The following is a 19,697-nucleotide window of genomic DNA, read 5'->3' on the forward strand; positions in this document are numbered from 1 at the left end:
GGTAGTGTTGACAGAAAGCAGTGCATGTTTGTCAGAGCTAATTACCGTTTCACGTATGCTTTTGTGTGGCCGTGATTTTTTTCCTCCTACACTTTTATAGGTTGACTTTTTGTCCCACCTGCACACACATAATAGCACGAGCCGACCAATCACAGCCAGACAACAGCATTACCTGCTTCACGGTCACAGAGAAAGGTTTGTGACTTGATTTGTATGCATCGTCTCAGAGCTTGTTCGAAACCAGTGAGCTGAAACTTTGCAGGATGAAGTGTAGTTGCTGAGGATCTCGACCAGGATTTACTTTCAGATTCATCTCCTGGCTTTCAGGCGAATCTGTCGAAGGTAAGTTCTTCACTTGTGCTTGAAAACTTTGATAAACTTTGATGCTTCTAATAATTCTAATAATAAAAATACTTTATTATACAGTTAATGCACAAATAATAGTGTAATTATTTAATTTTATTTTTCAGATTTCATCATGATCATCCTTCAAAATTACCTGAATGTTTTTTTCTCTCTGTCTCTGCTGGGCAGCCCGGGTCCTGCTAAAGCAGACGGTAGGAACAACTAAAAAAAATGGAAAAAATACAAAAGAGATCACAATTTATTTGATCACAAATCATGTTTGCATATTACTTGAAGCCACGGTTCTGTGAGAAAGTCAGCTGATTGTAAAAAAGTCAAGATTATCTAAAACAAACCTCATGTATATCATGTAGAGCCATTACAGACCACAAGGTGAAAGGTGGAAAAGCATGATGTAATACTGTAGACGGTTTAACTGACTCCAGATTCAGCTCCTGCTGACTAAATAAGTAAAGAAGAAAAAAATAGACTCCTTGTTCTTCACACGTTCCTTTTAAAGTGGCCGCAAAACACACTGATGATAATTTCTAAAGCAAAAAAATAATTACCCATTAGGGCAACAACATTTTCGACAATGAAAAAAAAGAGTTGCAAACAGTTCATAAGTGTTTTTTTCTTTTTTTTTGTGATTGAGCTTCCGTACACCATCACAGTGCGTTTCAAATCAAACAATCTATGGGTTAAATTCAATGTTAACAAAAGCATTGAATTGACTTTGAGGAATTTTTATACAGTCCCCCATTTTCAGATGTTCAAAGGTAAGTGGACTCACAGAATTTTAAGGGTTATAAAGGTGGATTTTTTTTTTTTAGAGCTGTGCCAGCTCTTTTAGATGTTTTCTATCTTTTGAGTCTAAAGTATGAAAAAGGGCTTCTTGAGTGTAACCAGAGGTTTGCACCCTGTTTTAAACCCTTGTATTTCTATTCATGAAGATGTCTCTTGATTGTGGACTGGTAGATCCAGCCAGCCCCTCATCGAGTGTTCTTTGTTAGATGTTTTAAGGCTGTTTTTCTTAACCATGGAAATAATTCTTTTAGGAAATAATCATGGAAATAATTCAATTTTCGTTGCTTTTTGTGGTCTTTCTGGCTTTTTGTTGTTGGTGAGTTGGTTGGTGCATGCAAGCTTTGTAAGAATGAGGCAGATTGCTGATTACTACTAAAGTTTTTGCTGTCTCTCTGACCGGGTTGTTTTGCCTTTTCAGCCCAATAATGGAGTTTCACTGAAAAGCCTGGAACAAACTCCACTCTTTTTGCTGCTTAATAACCAGAGAACAGAAACTCCCTGCCAGTCAATTGTCCAATTAATTATGAACCTCTAAAAATGGGACATTATGCATAAAACAGTTCAAACACTTCAATAATATTGTAATTATTTAATTCAGATGAAAAATTTAAAACATATTTCGTTTCAACAGACAAACAAATCAAAGAAAAAAACCCAACCCTGTTTAAATACGAACAAAATTGAGGTTTCCCAACACACTGCGACAACGCTCAGTTTTAACCAAAACTGAAAAAGGATCAAACTCAATGCAGAAGCTGAATTAAGTGTCTTAATTACTTGAAAACCAGACTTTACACACTCCTTTCAGGAATGAAAAATGTTCTTTTTTCATATAATACCCAGCAAAACCAGTTAAGAAGCTCCAAAAGTGATTTGCTTCCACAACAATGTATGGTGAGAATCTACCAGTGGATCTATCAACATCCACTGCTCATTTCCAACCAAAATACACAACAAAGTTTGGACATTGTCCAATGATCAGATCCATCCAGAAAGACAGTCTCAAGTTCTCATAAATAAATTAGAATACATGATTAATAAACAGCATTCAGTATTGTAATAGGAAAGTTACGTAACGTCCAGAAGGTTCTGAAGGTAAAACCTTCTCCCTTTGTTCAGATTTCCTGCTGTGGAAGCACTTTTTTATAAAAACGATGTATTTTTCTCTCAGTGCCTAGGTTCAGCCTATGGGGGGAAGTGGCTGATTTCACTGCGGGATGCAGCCACTGGACACTAAAGCGTCAGATCACCATCCCCACCCTGCAAGAGCTCACAGTCTGCTTCTACCTGAATCTAGAGGAGGTACTGATGATAAATGTCCTGCAGTTACAACTGGTTTAACTGTCACAGGGATATTTTTAAAGGTGCCGAACAGTTAAAGAAATGAAATCTCACTAACTCCAAACATGTCTAGACCATAGGTTCCTCACCGTGGACTGCCTTTATGTACCGACATCCAAAGGCACAGTATGCTGAGCTGGGGCTGGGGTTTAAGGCGGGTCATTTAGTGGTCTGGTTGTTTGGCGTGGAGTGGAGGACCCAGAAGATCAACCTCCTTGAGTCACAGTGGTACCCACTATGCCTGACCTGGTCACATACGAAAGACAGACCTGCCCTATACCTTAAAGGGACCCTGCTGAACCTCACGGCAGGTGGGTTTCCTCTCATCGTGTGTTCTTTAAAAGCCTAATTTTATTCTGGGATTACTTAAATCAAGTTAAAAGACATTTTTATGTTACAAACTGGTCACAGATTTAATGAGTTTGCTCATAAACTTGTTAAATAAAGGGCAAACAATATGTTACAGGCTTGCTGTATATATTTAAAAATTTCTCCCTTCCTGAGTGATTAAAAAAATGGGTTATGTGTTATATGTTTTTTCCCGTCAGCTTAGGTATTTGTTGCACTGGGTGTTGTATATCCTCTCAGGGATTGAAACAAAAATCCTAAAGCAAGGGGAGCAAGTATGAAAAACACCAAGGCAGACTCAGTAATATAGGAACATCCAGACAAAATACACACTTAGATGAGGGACAGTAAGGCTCAGGTAACCTCAATCCAGAGTTTCCCTGTTCCTAGAGAAGTAAGAACCCAGACTGGGTCTCCCCGAGTTATGTGGCTATCCATTTCTTAAGTGAATGTGCATCAAGTTGCTGTCTTTTTACCACGTTGTAATGCTTTGATATCTTGTTTTATTTAATATAAACAATCCCCTAAAAATAATCAGTTGTAATTGTTGGCTTCTCTAGCTTGTTATTAGCACCATTGATGTGCACCACATCTGTTTTGACAGTTTATGTTTTGTACTCTGTGTTATTTAAGCCTGGTTCTGCTGGAGGTCTCTTCCTGTTAAAAGGGAGTTCTTCCTCCCCACAGTTGCCAAGTGTTAGCACATAGGGAACTGTGTGATGGTTGAGGTTCTTGCTGTAATACTGTAGGGCCCTTACCATATGTCATAAAGTTCCTTTTTTGTAAAATTGAATTTCTCAGATTGTAGATCCTCGATTGCTTTCCTTATCTTATCTAAAAGGAGCACAAAAAAGAGAAAAAGGAAAGACAGACTAAGCATAATACTGAAAGATAACAGTAAGAAAGATCGAAAAAAGAAAAATTGGTGAAGAAATAAAGATTTTTTTTTAGAAATGGCTTTTGGGATCTAGAAGTCTGATCCTCTCAGTTTTCTCCTGTAACTGATTCTGATTTTCCTACACAGGCTGTCAGGCAATACTGAATGCAGGTGCTCCTTTTCAGTCTATTATCTAAAAATTGTCTGGCTGGAACATCTCAATGATTTATACATTGATAACACGGTTGCATCAAGTGATAATCTGCTTACAAAGGTCACTATCAAGAGTTATAGCTGTCTTGTGTTTTTGCTCATGACTTCTTAAATGAATGCGGGCTACAGCTACATTCACTGTTTAGAAAATGATATGGAAAACCTGCCTTAGCTGTTTCAGTGATTTTTTTAGTCTTTCCTTGACCACCTTTTGTATGCCTTCCCTCTCTCACAGCCCTCTATGGAGCTGCTTCTTCTGCCTCCTCTTCGTGCTCCACACTGGCCCCCAATGGATCGCTCACTCTGGGATCAGGACACTTCATTGTAAACGGCAACATACAGGTCTTTCCTATATCCGGTGTGTCGGGAAAACTCTCTCTGTTTCGGATGTGGGGGAGAGAACGCAGCAGCAAGGAAGTGGCATCAATGAACTGTACAGAGGGGGATGTTGTGAAGTGGGAGAGAGACAACTGGGACACTCAGATCTGTGCTCCACTACAAGATTGCAGCCTGAATTGCAGTGAGCATGCAACTTACAAACCCTGAATACTTTCACTTCAAACCTTTGCCGTTATCATCTGATTTTATTTTACTGCAGTAAATGCCACATTCATCAAGCTTTTTCCAGCCTCAGCGATAGTTTGTTGGCTGTCTCTGGTGTATCCCCTCACATTAAATACTCACCACCTGTCTATTTGGCAGTTAAGTAAATGTAAAAACAAATTTATAATCAATTAGATGAAAATTCGAAGCATTAATCAAGCAGCTTGTTTCATCTCTACAAAACTGGAACAGTCTACAGTTTCAATAAGATGATAAATGTTGACACTTTTACTTATTAATGATTCTAATTTCTTGGCTACTAAATGCAGGAATTTTATGAAAAAAAAAAATTCCAGTTTTTCTCAGAAATATGGAAGAAGTCAGAACTCATGACCCCCAAAGATTTTTTTCTTTTACTGGCCCTAATCCTCTTTCATAGCACTATAGAGCTTAGTTTACATAAGAAAATTCCTTTCACACAGTCTGTTCAGCCATATGAAAAATGCAGTATTAGTTCCACGTGAATCTTTCCCTCTAGCTGAAAGCGCTGCTCCAGTTTTAGGTCAGTGCAGATAGGAAAAAATACAGTTTGATCTTTTCTTCATATCGTAATACAAAATATATAGTTTCTGACAGTGGTTCTCAACCTATGGGGCAGGTCGCAGTCGTGGGGCGGGGAGACACACCAGGTGGCTGCTGGTGAAACTAAGCTAAATAAATTTATTTTTTTAGGAAAAATAAAAATGCTGATGCTTTTACACAGACTTTCAATTAAGTCAAGTCCGACTTGGATCCTTTTAATTGTTAATGATTGATGGAAACGGTGGGCTGTAGGCTGTAAAGTCATTTTACTCTACAGGCTTCTGAGGTTTGAGAGCTGCTGGTTTATAATAATAAGCAGCCATTATTAATTAGAGGCAGAGTGATGTGGGGATTTTGATAAGATAAAGAAAAAAAATCTGTCAAACTGTAAAATATATATATAAATATATATACACACTGAAGTAGCCTTGAACGTTATCACTCTTGGTTTTTTATGGTCTTAAATGAAATCTACAAACATTTAATGCAGTTTTATGTTCTCTTTGGCAGCATGGTCCATTTACCAAGTGAAACTGATAATTACTATTATTCGTCAGGATGAGAACAAAACTGAGATCTACACAGCCAGAGACATCGCACACCAATGGGTAAAACAAACAAAAACTTCAAAAAAAAAAAAAGTTTATTCATCTATTTTTAAATTCTTGAAAAACTTGTATAAGAAAAATTATTTGTATTACCTCTGCCAATGAGTTCATGTCATTTATTCCGTTTGTTTGTTTTCATAAACCGTTTTAATCAAAAAGTTATCAATGGATTTGTGAATAACTCCAAACATGATCCACATTTGGTCCAAATTCTTTTTACCAGTTTCAAAATCTTTACCATCGTGAGACAGAGCGAAATCACATCTCCATAAATCCATAAATTACTGAAATAAGATAAATTTAGAGCATTTTTTAAAATATATATTCTGAAGACAATTTCACAGACTCAATCCAGATATTGTTTTGGATCCAGGAATTTTGTGCGTGCTGTGGCGGGAATTTTTAGCTTTGGCAGAGGTGTGTAGGGTCAGACTTCTCGTCATTTATTTCTCTGAAAAATTCCAGACCCTGCTGCTTTGGACTAAATTGTACTGTGCAGGCTTTACTTTACATTTATTCAGCAGCAGTAAATCTCAGCGGCTATAACACTGCCTTCTGCTCTTTGTTGTTCCTGCAGCTCAGAAAGGAGCTGCCGAGCAACATCTATTTACACATAGTATCTGTGTTTGAACTATCCAGGTAGGAGATGATTTACATTTGCAATAAAATTCATTTGAATCTCACTGTGTGTCACACAATTAAATCTTGTTTTATAGTACATGTCAGAGGGGAGGAACAAATGGGCCATAAGGTTACTGAGTTTCTTTGATTTTCTTATTTTCAGATCCAATACAGAAGACCTCGTAAAAACACCATATGAAGACCAGCTGGTAAGAACATCAGAGCTCAACTGATGCATCAGGTTGATGTATGTATGATGGGATGTTATCTTAATGCAAATATAGCTGTGTCTGTTTGGCCAGTAGGACAGTAGGAGTGTAAGACCTGGACAGCATCTTTATCAGCATCTTGTTTCATACGTATCAAATATTCTTCTATTCTTCAGATGCGGTTCAGTCCCTCCAGTCTCAACAGGTAATATGGTAGAGAGTTACAGTTCCCAGAATATTGTGTGATTTCTATCTGAAATTATCAAAAAAAAAAATGTACAGACAGGTTTCTTATAAAACTTTTGTTTTCTTTTGTTTTCTATAAAACAAAACAAAAAATTCTTTGCTTCTAAATTTTGCCAAATTTTCATAATCTGGGAAAAACTTTGATCTTAATAGAAAAAAAACCTTGGTTGGGCTTTAACTTTGGTTAAAGAGCCCAAAATAATCGAAATACCTGAAAACCATTGTTGTAGAAGAGAATAAGAACGTGGTATCTAAACCATGACTTTGTGTCTTCCTTGTAGTTTTCGCTGCAACGTATATGTGAATGTCATCCCTGCTGTGGATGTGGCAGATGTGCAGTCTCTAATAGCCACGAGGCTTAAAAATCCCTACAACGACCCCAGTGGTTTGTTACAGCTGTGGGCTGATGCAGAAAACATACACACCACACCTGTCGGTAGGAAATAATTCTCAACGGAAACCGATAATAGTTAATAAAAACTAATTATAGTTCTTATTCGTACATAATAACCAAAAAAAACTTTATATTTTTTATAATCTCATTTGGCTTCTTCCTGGTCTTGCTTTGTTTTTTTAAATTTGGTATTTTTCAAAAGTCTCTTTTGTTGCAAACAGTTTTTAATAGTTTTCTTTCCAGAAACTTGCTTTGGATGAAACGTTTGTGTGATCTTTATTTGAATCCAATAAATTCCAAGTTTTCCATTAGTTTCAGGTTTTAGGTCATTACCTTGGTATATGCACCAACAACCAATCAGTTTAAGTTTGCAAGATTTAATGTTCTCCAGCTTTTCTGCAGACACAGAGGAGGAATATCAAACTGATTTCACATTTATATTCCCAAATTTTAGCCGACAAACTGGACTTTTTGAGTGCATAACATTCAATCACAAAAATTAATTTATCTAATTAGTAATGAAATAAATGAAATTTTAAGGGTGTTTTTCTATTTATTTCCATTTTTATATATTTATCTATATTTTAACATGAACAAATATCATTTTGATTGAAGCGTTTGTGCATACGTTTGGACTAACCATTACAGAAACAACATTTTTGTAATAACAAATATTGTTCATTTAAAGTAGACGTGGCATAAACAGTTCACTGTGTGTTGGTCTAACCAATTAATAAGTACTGTACGTGTGCGGTCTTGTGAAGTATTTGCAGAAAAACTCATTGTGGGTCTCTGACATGCATCTTCCAGATGGTTTCTTAGTTGAAACCAGCAGCTCCAGTATGATGACACAGCCTTCTCCGGTGGCAAATATTACCTCTACAACCACAATACCATCCTCCACACCCTTTTCTACCACCGAATTTAGACCCCCAACCACAAGCATCATCACAAGTACAAGTACTACTACCGTAGCCACGCCCATGACCATTGCCACAAACCCTGAAAATGTCTCCGGTCAGTTTCACAACTGCATGTACATTACGGTTCATCTGACATCATAAATTACTTGGTGAAAACTTTCTGATCTGTCTCAATTTCCTTTGCAGAACTGTATTTTCAGGTTAAGGTGAACGTGTCCATAAAAGGGGGCTGTGACTCAGAACAGATCCTTAGGTCCTGGGTACGTCTTACAGAACACCTAAGCTCTTATTTTAAGATACAGGAAACTATTTTTCCTTCACCTGGTTAAATATAGGGGTGTAAAATCCTGACAGCAGAAGTAATGCAGTAAAATGAATGCTAACTTCCTCTTCAAAGCTCAACAATAGCCTACCAAACAACTTGATGACAGTGCTTGAATTTCAGCTGGTCCCCAAAGCTCAAAGGTAGAGTACCACACATCAACTCACCCAGTTCCAGAAATATGTCACATTCTGATGAACGCAAAGGTCTTTCAATTTGAACAACTTAAGTTACTGATCTCACTTCCAGAAACCATCCTAAGCTGCAGTCAGAATACCCTCCCAGAGTAAGTAAGCATAAAAAATGTGTCAGTGCCTTCTTAAACCAAAAGGCTGTTTCTCCCCTGAAAGCTTCATCTTCATCTTTTTTACTCTTTCCCAGGTATTAGCAGACACAGTTTCAAGGTAAGCTTTGTGTGTCTCCATACAATTTTATTTAGAACTGATTACAATAAACAAAAAATTAGAAATTCTGCCTGGAGGAGGAGGAAACTGGCTGCTACTTTGTTCATTTTTATTTGCCTTTACACAGGTAATATTAAAAAAGTATAACATCATGATGTTATATTTGCTATGTACATGAGCGCATTGTCATTCTGCAAACCATATTTAGCTCTGTTACTTCCAGAAGAGAGAGCTGTATTTTCCAGGTCCAAGTCATGATGCAGTCAGACATACATGAAATTGAAGAGAAGATACGAAACATACTGCTGACACCTTATAATAAGGGGTCCATCTCCATACTCACTGAGGACATAGAGATAAGCCAGATACGTGAGTTCAAAAAAAAAAGGGGGGGGGACCCAACCCTGAAAATCTTCTCATTTTGATCTCTTTCTCAAACATCTCACTGTTCCAGTGTCGTTTAAGTGCAATGCAGAAATGCGCCAAACCCTGAAAGGCCTGTTTGTGTGGCCTGAAACTTCAGGAGGAGAAACTGCCAATCAAACGTGCCCAAAGAACCCGGACCACCACGCCACTCGACACTGGTGAGAGGTCGGACTGTTAATCATTTTTCATTTGTAGTCCAAGTGAAACATCTCACAAAATATGCGATTAAATGGCAACAGGTCAGTGACATGGTTGAGTTTAAAAGCAGCATAGTGTGAAAGACTGCTGGGCAACTCACTGCAATGAATCTGTGGGTTTCGTCATCTATGTAGGTGACTTTTTTAAAAGCTTAGAATTATCAGGGCTGCTGGATTCGTCTACTCAACAATATAAACCTTTACTAGTGAAAAAACATTAAAAAAAATACTGGGCTTCATCCTCTTGATGCCCTGGATATCTGCAGCTAAAGTAATGGAAATCAATCCAGCAGTAAAGATTTATTAGACCAACACTGCTAAAGTACACATGCTCTGACATTTGTCCTCATGTTTACAGCTGAAGTGTGCTGTGTGTTTTATGTATTTGTCTGGCTGATAAATTTAACACATGGATACGTACGAGTCTGAGTATTAATCACATCCGTTGGTATACATTTATATGGCTTTACTGCTGTTCTAAAGACTGCGTGTTGACTCAGTGTCACAACACTCAGTGATGGCTCTGCTGTAAATGCATTAATCAAGACCTCAGTGTCACTAATGAGAGGTTAAATGATCGGTAATTCTCAGAATCAAAATGGCTCACAGCTGTGTGAGGTCTCACATAATGTCACCAATCCATCCAATTAACCTCATTTCCGTTGTTAGGTAGTTAGCCGATGCCATTTATTTTCCAGTAAGAGTGCGGCTAGCAAATGTTGATATGCAACATGCTGAGGTGGCAGTATAACCAGATGATGAAAATTTTAAAAAAGGTTAAAGGTTTTACTCTCTGCAGATTTTTTTATGCATTCTCCCTCTGTCCACCTTCTGTTTGACAGTAAAGGCAAGCTCAATACCCATTGGATGGCTCCAGACCTGGAAGACTGTGGTCCAGTGGTGGAGACCATCCCTGACCTGTACCATGTCAATGTAACTGCCGGTCAGTCACAGACTTTTTCCCCAGCTCTAAAATTACCCAAATATCTGTATTTCCAACATAAACCCTGTTACATATTAGACATGTGCTGTGTTACAAGTTAGAATGGGATAAAAATGCCTGTTTCACAAGTTGTGCCATTTAACTTCCAGATAATGCTCAGGATGTGGTAGATATGATTGAAGTTTTACTGAGTAACCACTCCACACGCAACTATGACGAACTGATGATAGTCCTCAACAAGCTGCAGGACATCATTAACGTCAGTGTGGTCACACCAGAGCTGGGCCAAGCTCTTCTCAACATTATTTCAAACATACTGAAATCTGAGAGCAACCTGGTGCCTTTTACTAACAAGTAAGGAATGAATGCAGAACGAGAAATAAACTTTTCCAACAATCTGATGTGGGGACACTAAAATCTTCTGTTTTCTCTCCAGCATCCTTAATATTACAGAAGCAATGGGAGACAGGATAGTGGGTTATGAGGGTTCCTCCACCCTGGTCGCTCCAGCCATCGGTATCGCAGTGGTGGATGTAGTTCCTGGAGAGTTTAACAGTTTAATGATTGGAGTGGCGTCTGATGCAACTGGCAAAAAACCAGAGGTCGGCAAAATTTCTCTGTAAATTTTCTTCCTCATTCTGTTGCTCGCTTCGAACTTCAGCAGGTCTACTCGACTATGTCTACAAGGCTGCTGCCATGTGATTGGCTGATTTAATATTTTGTCATTTGCCCCATCTCTCTCCCCTCGCTCCATCTCAGCAGCTTGCTTCCTCTTCCTGAGCCTGGTTCTGCTGGAGGTCTCTTCCTGTTAAAAGGGAGTTTTTCCTTCCCAATGTTGCCAAGTGCTTGTTCATAGGGCAGTCCTGTGTTTGTTGGGGTTCCTCTCTAATATTGTAGGGTCTTTATGTTATAATATAAAGTGCCTACAGGCCACTGTTGTTGTCAACTGGAACTATATAAATAAAACTGAATTTCTGCATTAAGAAGCAGGTGAACAGGTGTTACAAAAGGTTTCCACATGTGGAATAAAACATGCTACTTTGAACCAATAACTGTAGGCTTTTCTACAGTCATTGCTTTGAACAGTGCTGTTTGCAGCAGCTTGAAACTGACACTAAACATTGCCTTTTTTGGCGATATTTAAGCAAACATACAGATGAGTCTGTACTTACCGTATTAATGCTGCTCAAATTGTCTGCAGTGCATCTCAGAAATCAACGGTGCCGTTAGCTGAAACATGTTGCCTGAGAAAAGAATTAAGAAAATTTGTCTTTATAGATTTTTATCAACAGGTATCCCCTCAACAGCACACTGGCTTTCATCTCCCTCCCATCTGCCCTGCAGCACTGCTTCCCCCAACAAGCCCCAAATCAGGCCCCACCGAGAATCCAGTTTCAGTTCTACGCCATCGCCTCGCTCTTTAAGGTGGTATTTTCTATGAAGCCACTTCTTTGTGAAGAATTGCTCCTAGATGCTTATTAGTGAAACATGTTATTCATATGTACTGTGTTTTAATTTCAGGGAAGACAAATAGATCAGACCCTCAACACTTTTGTGGTGGCAGCCAGTGTGACCAACGCCAGCTGTCCAATCAAAGACCTGGAAGAAGATATTGAAGTCACACTCCAACATCTTATACCAAACACAGTAGGAGAGGTTGTTCTATCAATATACACTGCGTGTAATGAAAGAACCTTTAATTAATGAATGCATTAATGTTTCTTTTGTCTCTGATTAAGCCTTACAAGCAGGTTGAGTGTGTGTACTGGAACTTCAATAAAAACAGTACGTCCTGATCTCAGTCCTGTTCTTCCAAATCAAATCAACTCTGGAAGAAGCAGGCCACATTAAACATTACTCTTCTCATGCAGATGGACAAGGAGACTGGGACAATTATGGATGTCGGAAATACAACAGCAGCCCTTACTACACAACCTGCCTGTGTGATCATCTCACACACTTTGGAGTTCTTCTGGTACAAAACTACTACTTTAATATTGTTTTTCTGTTTCCTAAAAAGCACATTTTGGCAGAGCACTTTAAAGTTTTGGTAACGACATGATCGTACAAGCAGCAACAATACACGCACTACTAATTATGTTTTTATTTTTCTTGTATCAAACTGAATTGTAGAGGTGTCAATATGGTTTGACCAGGCTTAACCAGCAGAGGGCACTAAAGGAATAATATTTAAAAATAAACTACTGCAAGTTTGAAACAGTTCATTATGTTCGAGTAACTCCCGACAACATATACTGTAATGGGATTGCTGTTTTGCAACAATTGCACCATTATTAATAATAATAAATATGAGAAATGCCTCCTGGGCTATTCAGTACCAAGAACACCAAAATTAAATGAATAAATTCATCATTAAATAATTAAATGTGTCTGTAATTAATCAAAATTTGAAATAAATACATAATGTATTGAATCTATAATAAATTTCTAATACATTTTATTTAAAAAGATTTACTTATTTCGCTAATTATTCCATGGTTTCTGTTGTGCAGACCAGTGTCCCTTATTCATTACTCTGTGGCTTTCAGCCTACAGAGTAACGAATGCCTACCGAAGAGGATTTTTTTTAACCACTTTAAATTATTTGATTAACAAGTTGTTTCCTTTACATAAATTAATGTCAGATTTTTTCCCCTATATAATTAAACACAATAAAAATACATAAAACCCCATTCCTATACTTTATCACTGAGCTATGATGAAACTAATTTTACTATAAGTGCTAGAGATAGTAAAAAGTGTTTCAGTGTAGTAGTGGTTAGACAGATGCTGGGCTTTATGCAACAGGATCAGCCAAGAGCTAATAATGCACACTGGAAAATACAGCCCTGTAACCAAACGTCTCCATGTCTCCAGGATGTCGCCAGGACTCAGCTGGACCCTGCTAATGAGCAGATCCTGACCATTATCACCTATCTTGGTTGTGGAGTCTCGTCACTCTTCTTGGGAATTACCGTTCTCACGTACACAGCTTTCGAGTAAGCGTTTTCTGCTTACATGCAGCACAGATCTGTGGGTGCTACTACAGGCCTGTCAACACCAATTCAAATGTATGAGAAAAACTACTGTTTTAAGTGAGGCACACATTGTTTTCAGTGTTAGAAAACAGCGAAGGAGATGCTGAAGTTTTACTGTCATGGTGGTATTTTAATGCATGCATTCCTCAGGTTTGTTGAGTTTACTTCACTGCTAAAGGTTTTTCTGTACGTGTATCTACATGTAGCACAAAAGTATCATTGTACCTAACCTCTCGACTTTCTCCACGATGTCTATATCTCTCTTAGAAAGCTTCGTAGAGACTACCCCTCTCAGATTCTCATCAACCTCTCTCTGGCCCTGCTGGGCTTGAATCTGGTGTTTCTGGTCAACTCCTGGCTGTCCTCCTGGGGTCTGTACCCTCTCTGCGTGGCTGTGGCCTCCACCCTGCACTACTTCCTGCTTGCATCATTCACCTGGATGGGATTAGAGGCCGTTAATATGTACTTTGCCCTTGTTAAAGTATTCAACGCCTACGTGCCCTCTTATATGCTCAAGTTTTGTTTTCTGGGATGGGGTGAGTCACATTTTTGCATGACTGAATTTTAGTTAATGGCAACATAGAAAACATTACTACTTATATGGTGTGATGACAGCTCATAAAAATCTCTAATGGGACGCATTATGCTCATTTCCAGGTCCATCTCTAGATCGTTAGACTCTAGCAGAGATGCTCTGCATGACTCATGGTTCCAAAATAATCTTTATCATATACTGGGCCCCAGTGCAGCGTATTAAACCATTTTGCTCCTCTCCCTTTAGGTCACCTTCTGATTGGCTGCACCTCACAAAATCAAAATTTAAACAGCAGATGGAGGGAACTGGGCCATATTAATGATTTCCCCTCTTTCTGAAATCATAAAGAGAATAAACTGGCTGACAAAGAGCTTTTTGAGCAGTGTGACACCTAAACTATAGCCTCACAGCGATTACTTAAGAGTTTGGGTATTTTTAATATGATCATCAACAATACTAAAAGTGCATTACATTAGACAGCTATTTTTATATAACAAAAAGGGTTAATTTTAAAAGCAATTATATTTTCTGTTTAATATTTTTCTGAGGGTATGACATTGTAAGTACATACCCTTGTATGTATTTGAAATCTCCATCCAGGGCTTCCTCTGGTGATTTGCATCCTGGTGCTCATCGTGAACAAAGAGGCCTACGGCAGTCACATCTACACAGACACTTCTTCTTCTACCTTACAGCTGCTGGACAACTCTGATAACTTGTGAGTTTTGGATTCATCTTTTATTCATTTTTCATATCTTGATACATACTTGATGATCTGAAGAGAGTTGAAGGTTTCATTCAGCGTTCACATAGAATCTCTATCTTTCTCTCTATCTAAAGAATCTATATCTATCTCTTAGCTGGAAAAAATGAATATCACAACATATTTTCTCCAATTACAAAAGCAAATCCATGATGTAAAACCACAAATCTTCAAAAATAGATAAAACCATTTCCTTCACATTTTATTTTCAGCCAGATCAAGCTGATCTGATGTCATATTGGAAGTCATGTAACATGGTATTACACTCTCAGGCTATCCAAACACATGATTCAAGAATGATAAGTCAGTAACACGTTTTCATTAGTTGCAGAAGGTTCAAATACGACCACAATGATCATTCATCGTGTTCACTGATCTCATCTACTAATGCCTCGTCTGTCTTTTTCCTGTTTGTCACCCTCTCAGCTGCTGGCTCCAGGACGATGTGACATTTTATGTGTCTGTGGTTGCCTACTCTGTGTTCATCTTTCTCTTCAACACTGGGGTAAATCATTTCACATTTCATTAAAGATTTTACTTGTTAGATTGTTATGCGTTCTCCTTATTCCTTTTAAATTCAACATTTTTCATTTGTTTCTATATCAGGATTTAACAGGCAACATTTTTGATAATCAGTACAGACTGGATAACTTTTGTCTTCAGAAACATTTTTTGTGGCACAGATTCAACAAGTTGCTGGAAAGATTCCTGAGACATTTTGGTATCCATTGACATGGCAGCATCACACAATTGCTGCAGATTTGTCAGCTGCGTGTCCATGATGTCAATCTTATGTTTACCTAATCTGGTGATCACTGAGGCCTGGTGACTGTGAAGGCCATCTAAGAACCATAAATTCACTGCCATGTTTAAGGAACCAGTTTGAAATTTTCAGAAATTTTTGACGTGGTGAATTATCCTGCTGCAGCAACCATGAGAAGATGGGTACACTGTGATCAAAGAGGAATGGAGATGGTGAGAAATAATGCTCAAGCAACTTGTGGCATTTGAATGATGCTCAGATGGTATGAAGTGGCCCAAAGTGTGCCCAGAAAATATTCCCAACACCCTTACACCACCAGCAGCCTGAACTGTTGATATAACGCAGGATGGATCCATGCTTTAATGTTGTTTATAGCAAATTATGATATTCAGAACTGATCATCAGAAATCTTCATTCTGATGCTCAGGTTGAATTTCCGCAGGTTGCCTTGACCATGTCTACATACCTAAATGCACTGAGCTGCTGCCATGTAATTGGCTGACTAGACATTTTGCATTAATGAGCAGCTGAACAGTTGTATCTAACAAAGTGGCTTCATATTAGACACATTCTTTATTACTGTGTAAATTTGCTTTTGACCCTTTTACCATTTTCCTGTAATCCAACCACTCTGAGGCTTCTTTTCAATCTCCTCTTAGGTTTTTGTGGTGGTTCTAATCCAGATTCGACGTATGCGAGCCAACAGCCCAGCAGGGACCAGGAGTGGAGTCATGCAGGACTTGAAAGGAGTTGCCAGTCTAACCTTGTTACTGGGGCTAACATGGACTCTTGGCTTCTTTGGCTGGGGGCCAGGCAGAATAGTTCTGCTGTACCTGTTCTCTGGACTCAACAGCCTGCAAGGTTGTCCTTTTGTACAGAGGCAGTTAATGAAAGCTCGATGACGTCCAGATAGAATTTTATCTTAAGTTTGAAAGTCATCAAGCTTATTTTTACCATATAACTAACTGTTTAGCCTCAATCTGTTGAAGTTTTTTGAATACTTAACGTCTCGGTCAGCCAAGTGTGTCATTATTAGCTGACGTGAACATCTGGCTGTGTTAGTTCTTCTTTTCAGTCAGTCAAAACTATTTTCAGAAGTAAGGATAGTGTAATATGCCAAAGATCAAACATTATAAACATGCACAGACTTGTAAAAAGATGGTGCTTTACTTTTAAGAAGATGACCTTTTGGGTGTTGTTGTAGGTTTATTTATTGTGTGAAAATTTGCTAACCACGTGCAGTTTTCCACAACAACCCGCTTTGCAACCGGAGTTCAAAAGAAGCTCGGATGAGGAAAAAAAAAAAAAAAAAAAAAAAAAAGATGAAAAGGAAGATTTCAAACAGCCAAATGATGCAACCATTTCACAACAGCTTTCACCTCTACTGGTCTCTCTTATAATACTTTCTTTTGTATATTAGAGTGAAGAAACCACCGCTGTTTACTTCTCTATATGAAATTATTCCAGAGAAAATTAGAAATACCTGCGCGAGGAACAAAGAGCTACAAACCCAGATCTTATCTAATCTTCTTGAGCTCACGACCTTTTCTTACTTTTCTATTTGCTGCAGGACTTTTTATATTCTTCTTCCACTGTTTAATGAAGGAGAATGTCAGGAAACAGTGGAGGATTCACCTCTGCTTTGGACGTTTTCGACTTGAGGAGCACTCTGGTATGAGACCCACACGTAACACAGTGTGCTGGTGCTGTTAAAAGTTCAACTTATGGGGTAACTTGCAATGAAAGCAAAGCAGCAAACACTACTTTGGGCTTCACTTATATTACTTGTCTGCCACTGTTGTCCAGAATGGAGCAACTCGGCTTCGATTGGAGCTCAGGCAAAGCCCAAAACAAATCCTCCGGGAGCATTAAGACCATCAGTCGGCTCAACTAAGTCCTCCTCCACAGATAGCACGTCAGCTTCCTCCAACTACAGCCAGCGAGATTCATCCTGCAAGAGACCAGACCTGGGTGAGAAAACAAGGCACCACACGTCCTGACTAAACTCATAACTATGATTCGGTCAAGACATTTCAGTACACTTATCATGAGCAAGATAAATTAAGTACATGATGACATTTCAGTGAGACGTTCATTCTTCGGTGGACTTTCCTCTGTTGACATTAAACTTCCTTGGCTCTAATCTGTTATAAGACATTTAAGCTTACAATTAAAAGTTACAGTTCATCCTGTTTAGATTCAGGCTCCTTAAAGTAAAACGATGATCACAGATCACCGTTGCATTCAGCTGCCAAAATTCACACTGAAGGTCACTGCTTACATTAATGAGACTGCACTGACGTTAAATAATTACCAGGCTTTGTAATTAAGCTGGCTTAGACACAAGTAAAAGGACATGTCTGTTATTCCTTAAAAGGTTTCCTTCAACCATCTGACAGCTCAATTTTAGTTTAAACTCCCAGGTATACATTCTTCTCACACACACAGGTTTTTCACACCTCTGAATTGCTCACAGATGTTTAATTATCTTGTAGGCCTTTTTATGAATTCCTTGGCGCTTCCTCAACCTCAGAGAAGCCCTTTGGGTCCGGGAGGTCTGCCTTCCTGCAGAGGGGTGAGCCCAACACCTGGCTGGAGGAATCACGTGCTTCACCAGCAAGAATAAAGAAGAGCGTAACACATTGACTACCACTAAAGATTTGTCTCAGTGTTTTTAGCCATGTAACATGAAACTGATCAGAAATTTTGCAAATATTTATTATTAAATAAATCAATAATGTCAACTGATTCAATGTTTAGCAACTACCACTAATACAGCACTGCTTCAACCTAATGCAGTTTTATCGTGTTTAATTATTGTAGCGATTTGTGTCTGCAGCATCAAACTGTGAATGACATGTTGTGTTTTTTTAAATTCTGAAACTTTCCAGAGTGGACATATTTTACAAAATGAAAGTTATTCCGTGAGGGTAAGCGTAAAAAAAAAACCCCCAAAAAAAACAAAACAAAAAAAACCAAAAAAAAAACCCACAAGACCCAGAAGTTTCCACAGTCCCTTTCTTAACCAGCACGATACGGCACTTGCGGGTAACATTTAATGAGGCTGCCTGCTGATGATCTGTTACTCAGTCTAAGGACTGTGATGCCCTTCTGCTCTTGATCAGTTGAGTACTGGTGCCTCTTTTTTCCCCTCCTTTGTGTTGTTCTGAGAATAAAGGCGAGCACATCGTCGTACAAAATCTTTAGTTATTCGGCACTTTCCCACATGGACTAAATTATTAGAACCGTAACAGAGATATGTTTGTTTATTTGAGACTATAACCCAACCCAAAGGCTGATACTGTACACACATAACTAGCCAGATAAAGCAATGTTTTAACCAGCGTAACCAATTTCTGCTGTGCAAATTATTTTTCTAATGATCGTTTTAAATTATATACACATGTAGGTAACCCAGCATGCCACTGGACCACAGAAACAAAGTGTATTTAGTTATTCCATTAAAATCATCAATAATTTAGAATAAATAAATGTCATTCAGAATTCTCCTCTGCTTAAATGCTATTTTAGATTAAAAAAATAAAACAAATATGCTTTTATTTCAGAATCAGGCACACTGGAAAGTGAGCCCAAAGTTTTAAGCAGCTGTTATAAACCACAACTACACACAGTCTAAGCATAGTGTACTTTAATTCAGGATAACCACAGATGCAATCCATGCGATGTCAGACCAAATTAAACTGCAAGCATCGCTGCAGCTTCATTAGATATTGTTTTTCATGCAATTCTATTGTTTTTGTTTTTGCTAAATATTGTAAAAGAGCCTGTAATTATGGAGACACGAGCAGTTGCATCAGTTCCAAGGAGGAGTTGGTTGCCAAGCAACTGGTGAGTGGAGCCATGGTGACAATGAACCGTGGTACCACACAGTTTGTGTAAGAAAAAAAAAAAAAAAAAAGTATTAAATTTAAGATGACAGAAGTCTCACTGTGTTCATCTTTATCCTAATTTCTTTTGCCAGAAACTGTTCTCAAACCAAACAACTCCACAACCATCCCTCAATCAGCTCACAGACGGAAAGATCACCACACTTTATTTTTTCGTGGCTGCGAGTGCCATTTTGTTTGTGTAAATTCTGACACCTTTGTTCTGATCAACATATGATGTTTCTGAATAATTAGTCTAATTATGGATGTCTCTGCTGCTCATTTTAGAGAGCCCATGGAAACAAGTGTTTTTAAACTAGCGCAGTCTCTGTATGCTTTAATCATGCAGCTGCCATTCTTTG

At 38.3% G+C, this 19,697-nt stretch overlaps 1 protein-coding gene across 1 annotated transcript; it reads left to right on the top strand.

The window, feature by feature from the left end:
• Positions 1–478: 478 nt before the first annotated feature.
• adgrg4b (adhesion G protein-coupled receptor G4b) lies at positions 479–18,074 on the top strand. The gene is made up of 31 exons (XM_084941105.1): positions 479–557; positions 2,324–2,454; positions 2,567–2,804; positions 4,167–4,451; positions 5,567–5,664; positions 6,242–6,303; positions 6,449–6,494; positions 6,671–6,699; positions 7,022–7,176; positions 7,945–8,151; positions 8,244–8,317; positions 8,455–8,522; positions 8,629–8,665; positions 8,761–8,783; positions 9,007–9,152; positions 9,238–9,367; positions 10,249–10,349; positions 10,499–10,703; positions 10,786–10,951; positions 11,628–11,774; positions 11,871–12,005; positions 12,098–12,134; positions 12,221–12,324; positions 13,227–13,348; positions 13,655–13,923; positions 14,523–14,640; positions 15,112–15,190; positions 16,108–16,309; positions 17,019–17,120; positions 17,255–17,419; positions 17,944–18,074. Exons 1-31 carry the CDS (start codon positions 479–481, stop codon positions 18,072–18,074), a joined length of 3,891 nt encoding a protein of 1,296 aa, XP_084797231.1.
• The last annotated feature ends 1,623 nt before the right edge of the window (positions 18,075–19,697 follow it).

The sequence above is a fragment of the Perissodus microlepis genome, chromosome 10 (genome assembly GCF_051167445.1).
Source record: "Perissodus microlepis isolate ML-2025 ecotype Zambia chromosome 10, ASM5116744v1, whole genome shotgun sequence".
Classification (NCBI taxonomy): domain Eukaryota; kingdom Metazoa; phylum Chordata; class Actinopteri; order Cichliformes; family Cichlidae; genus Perissodus; species Perissodus microlepis.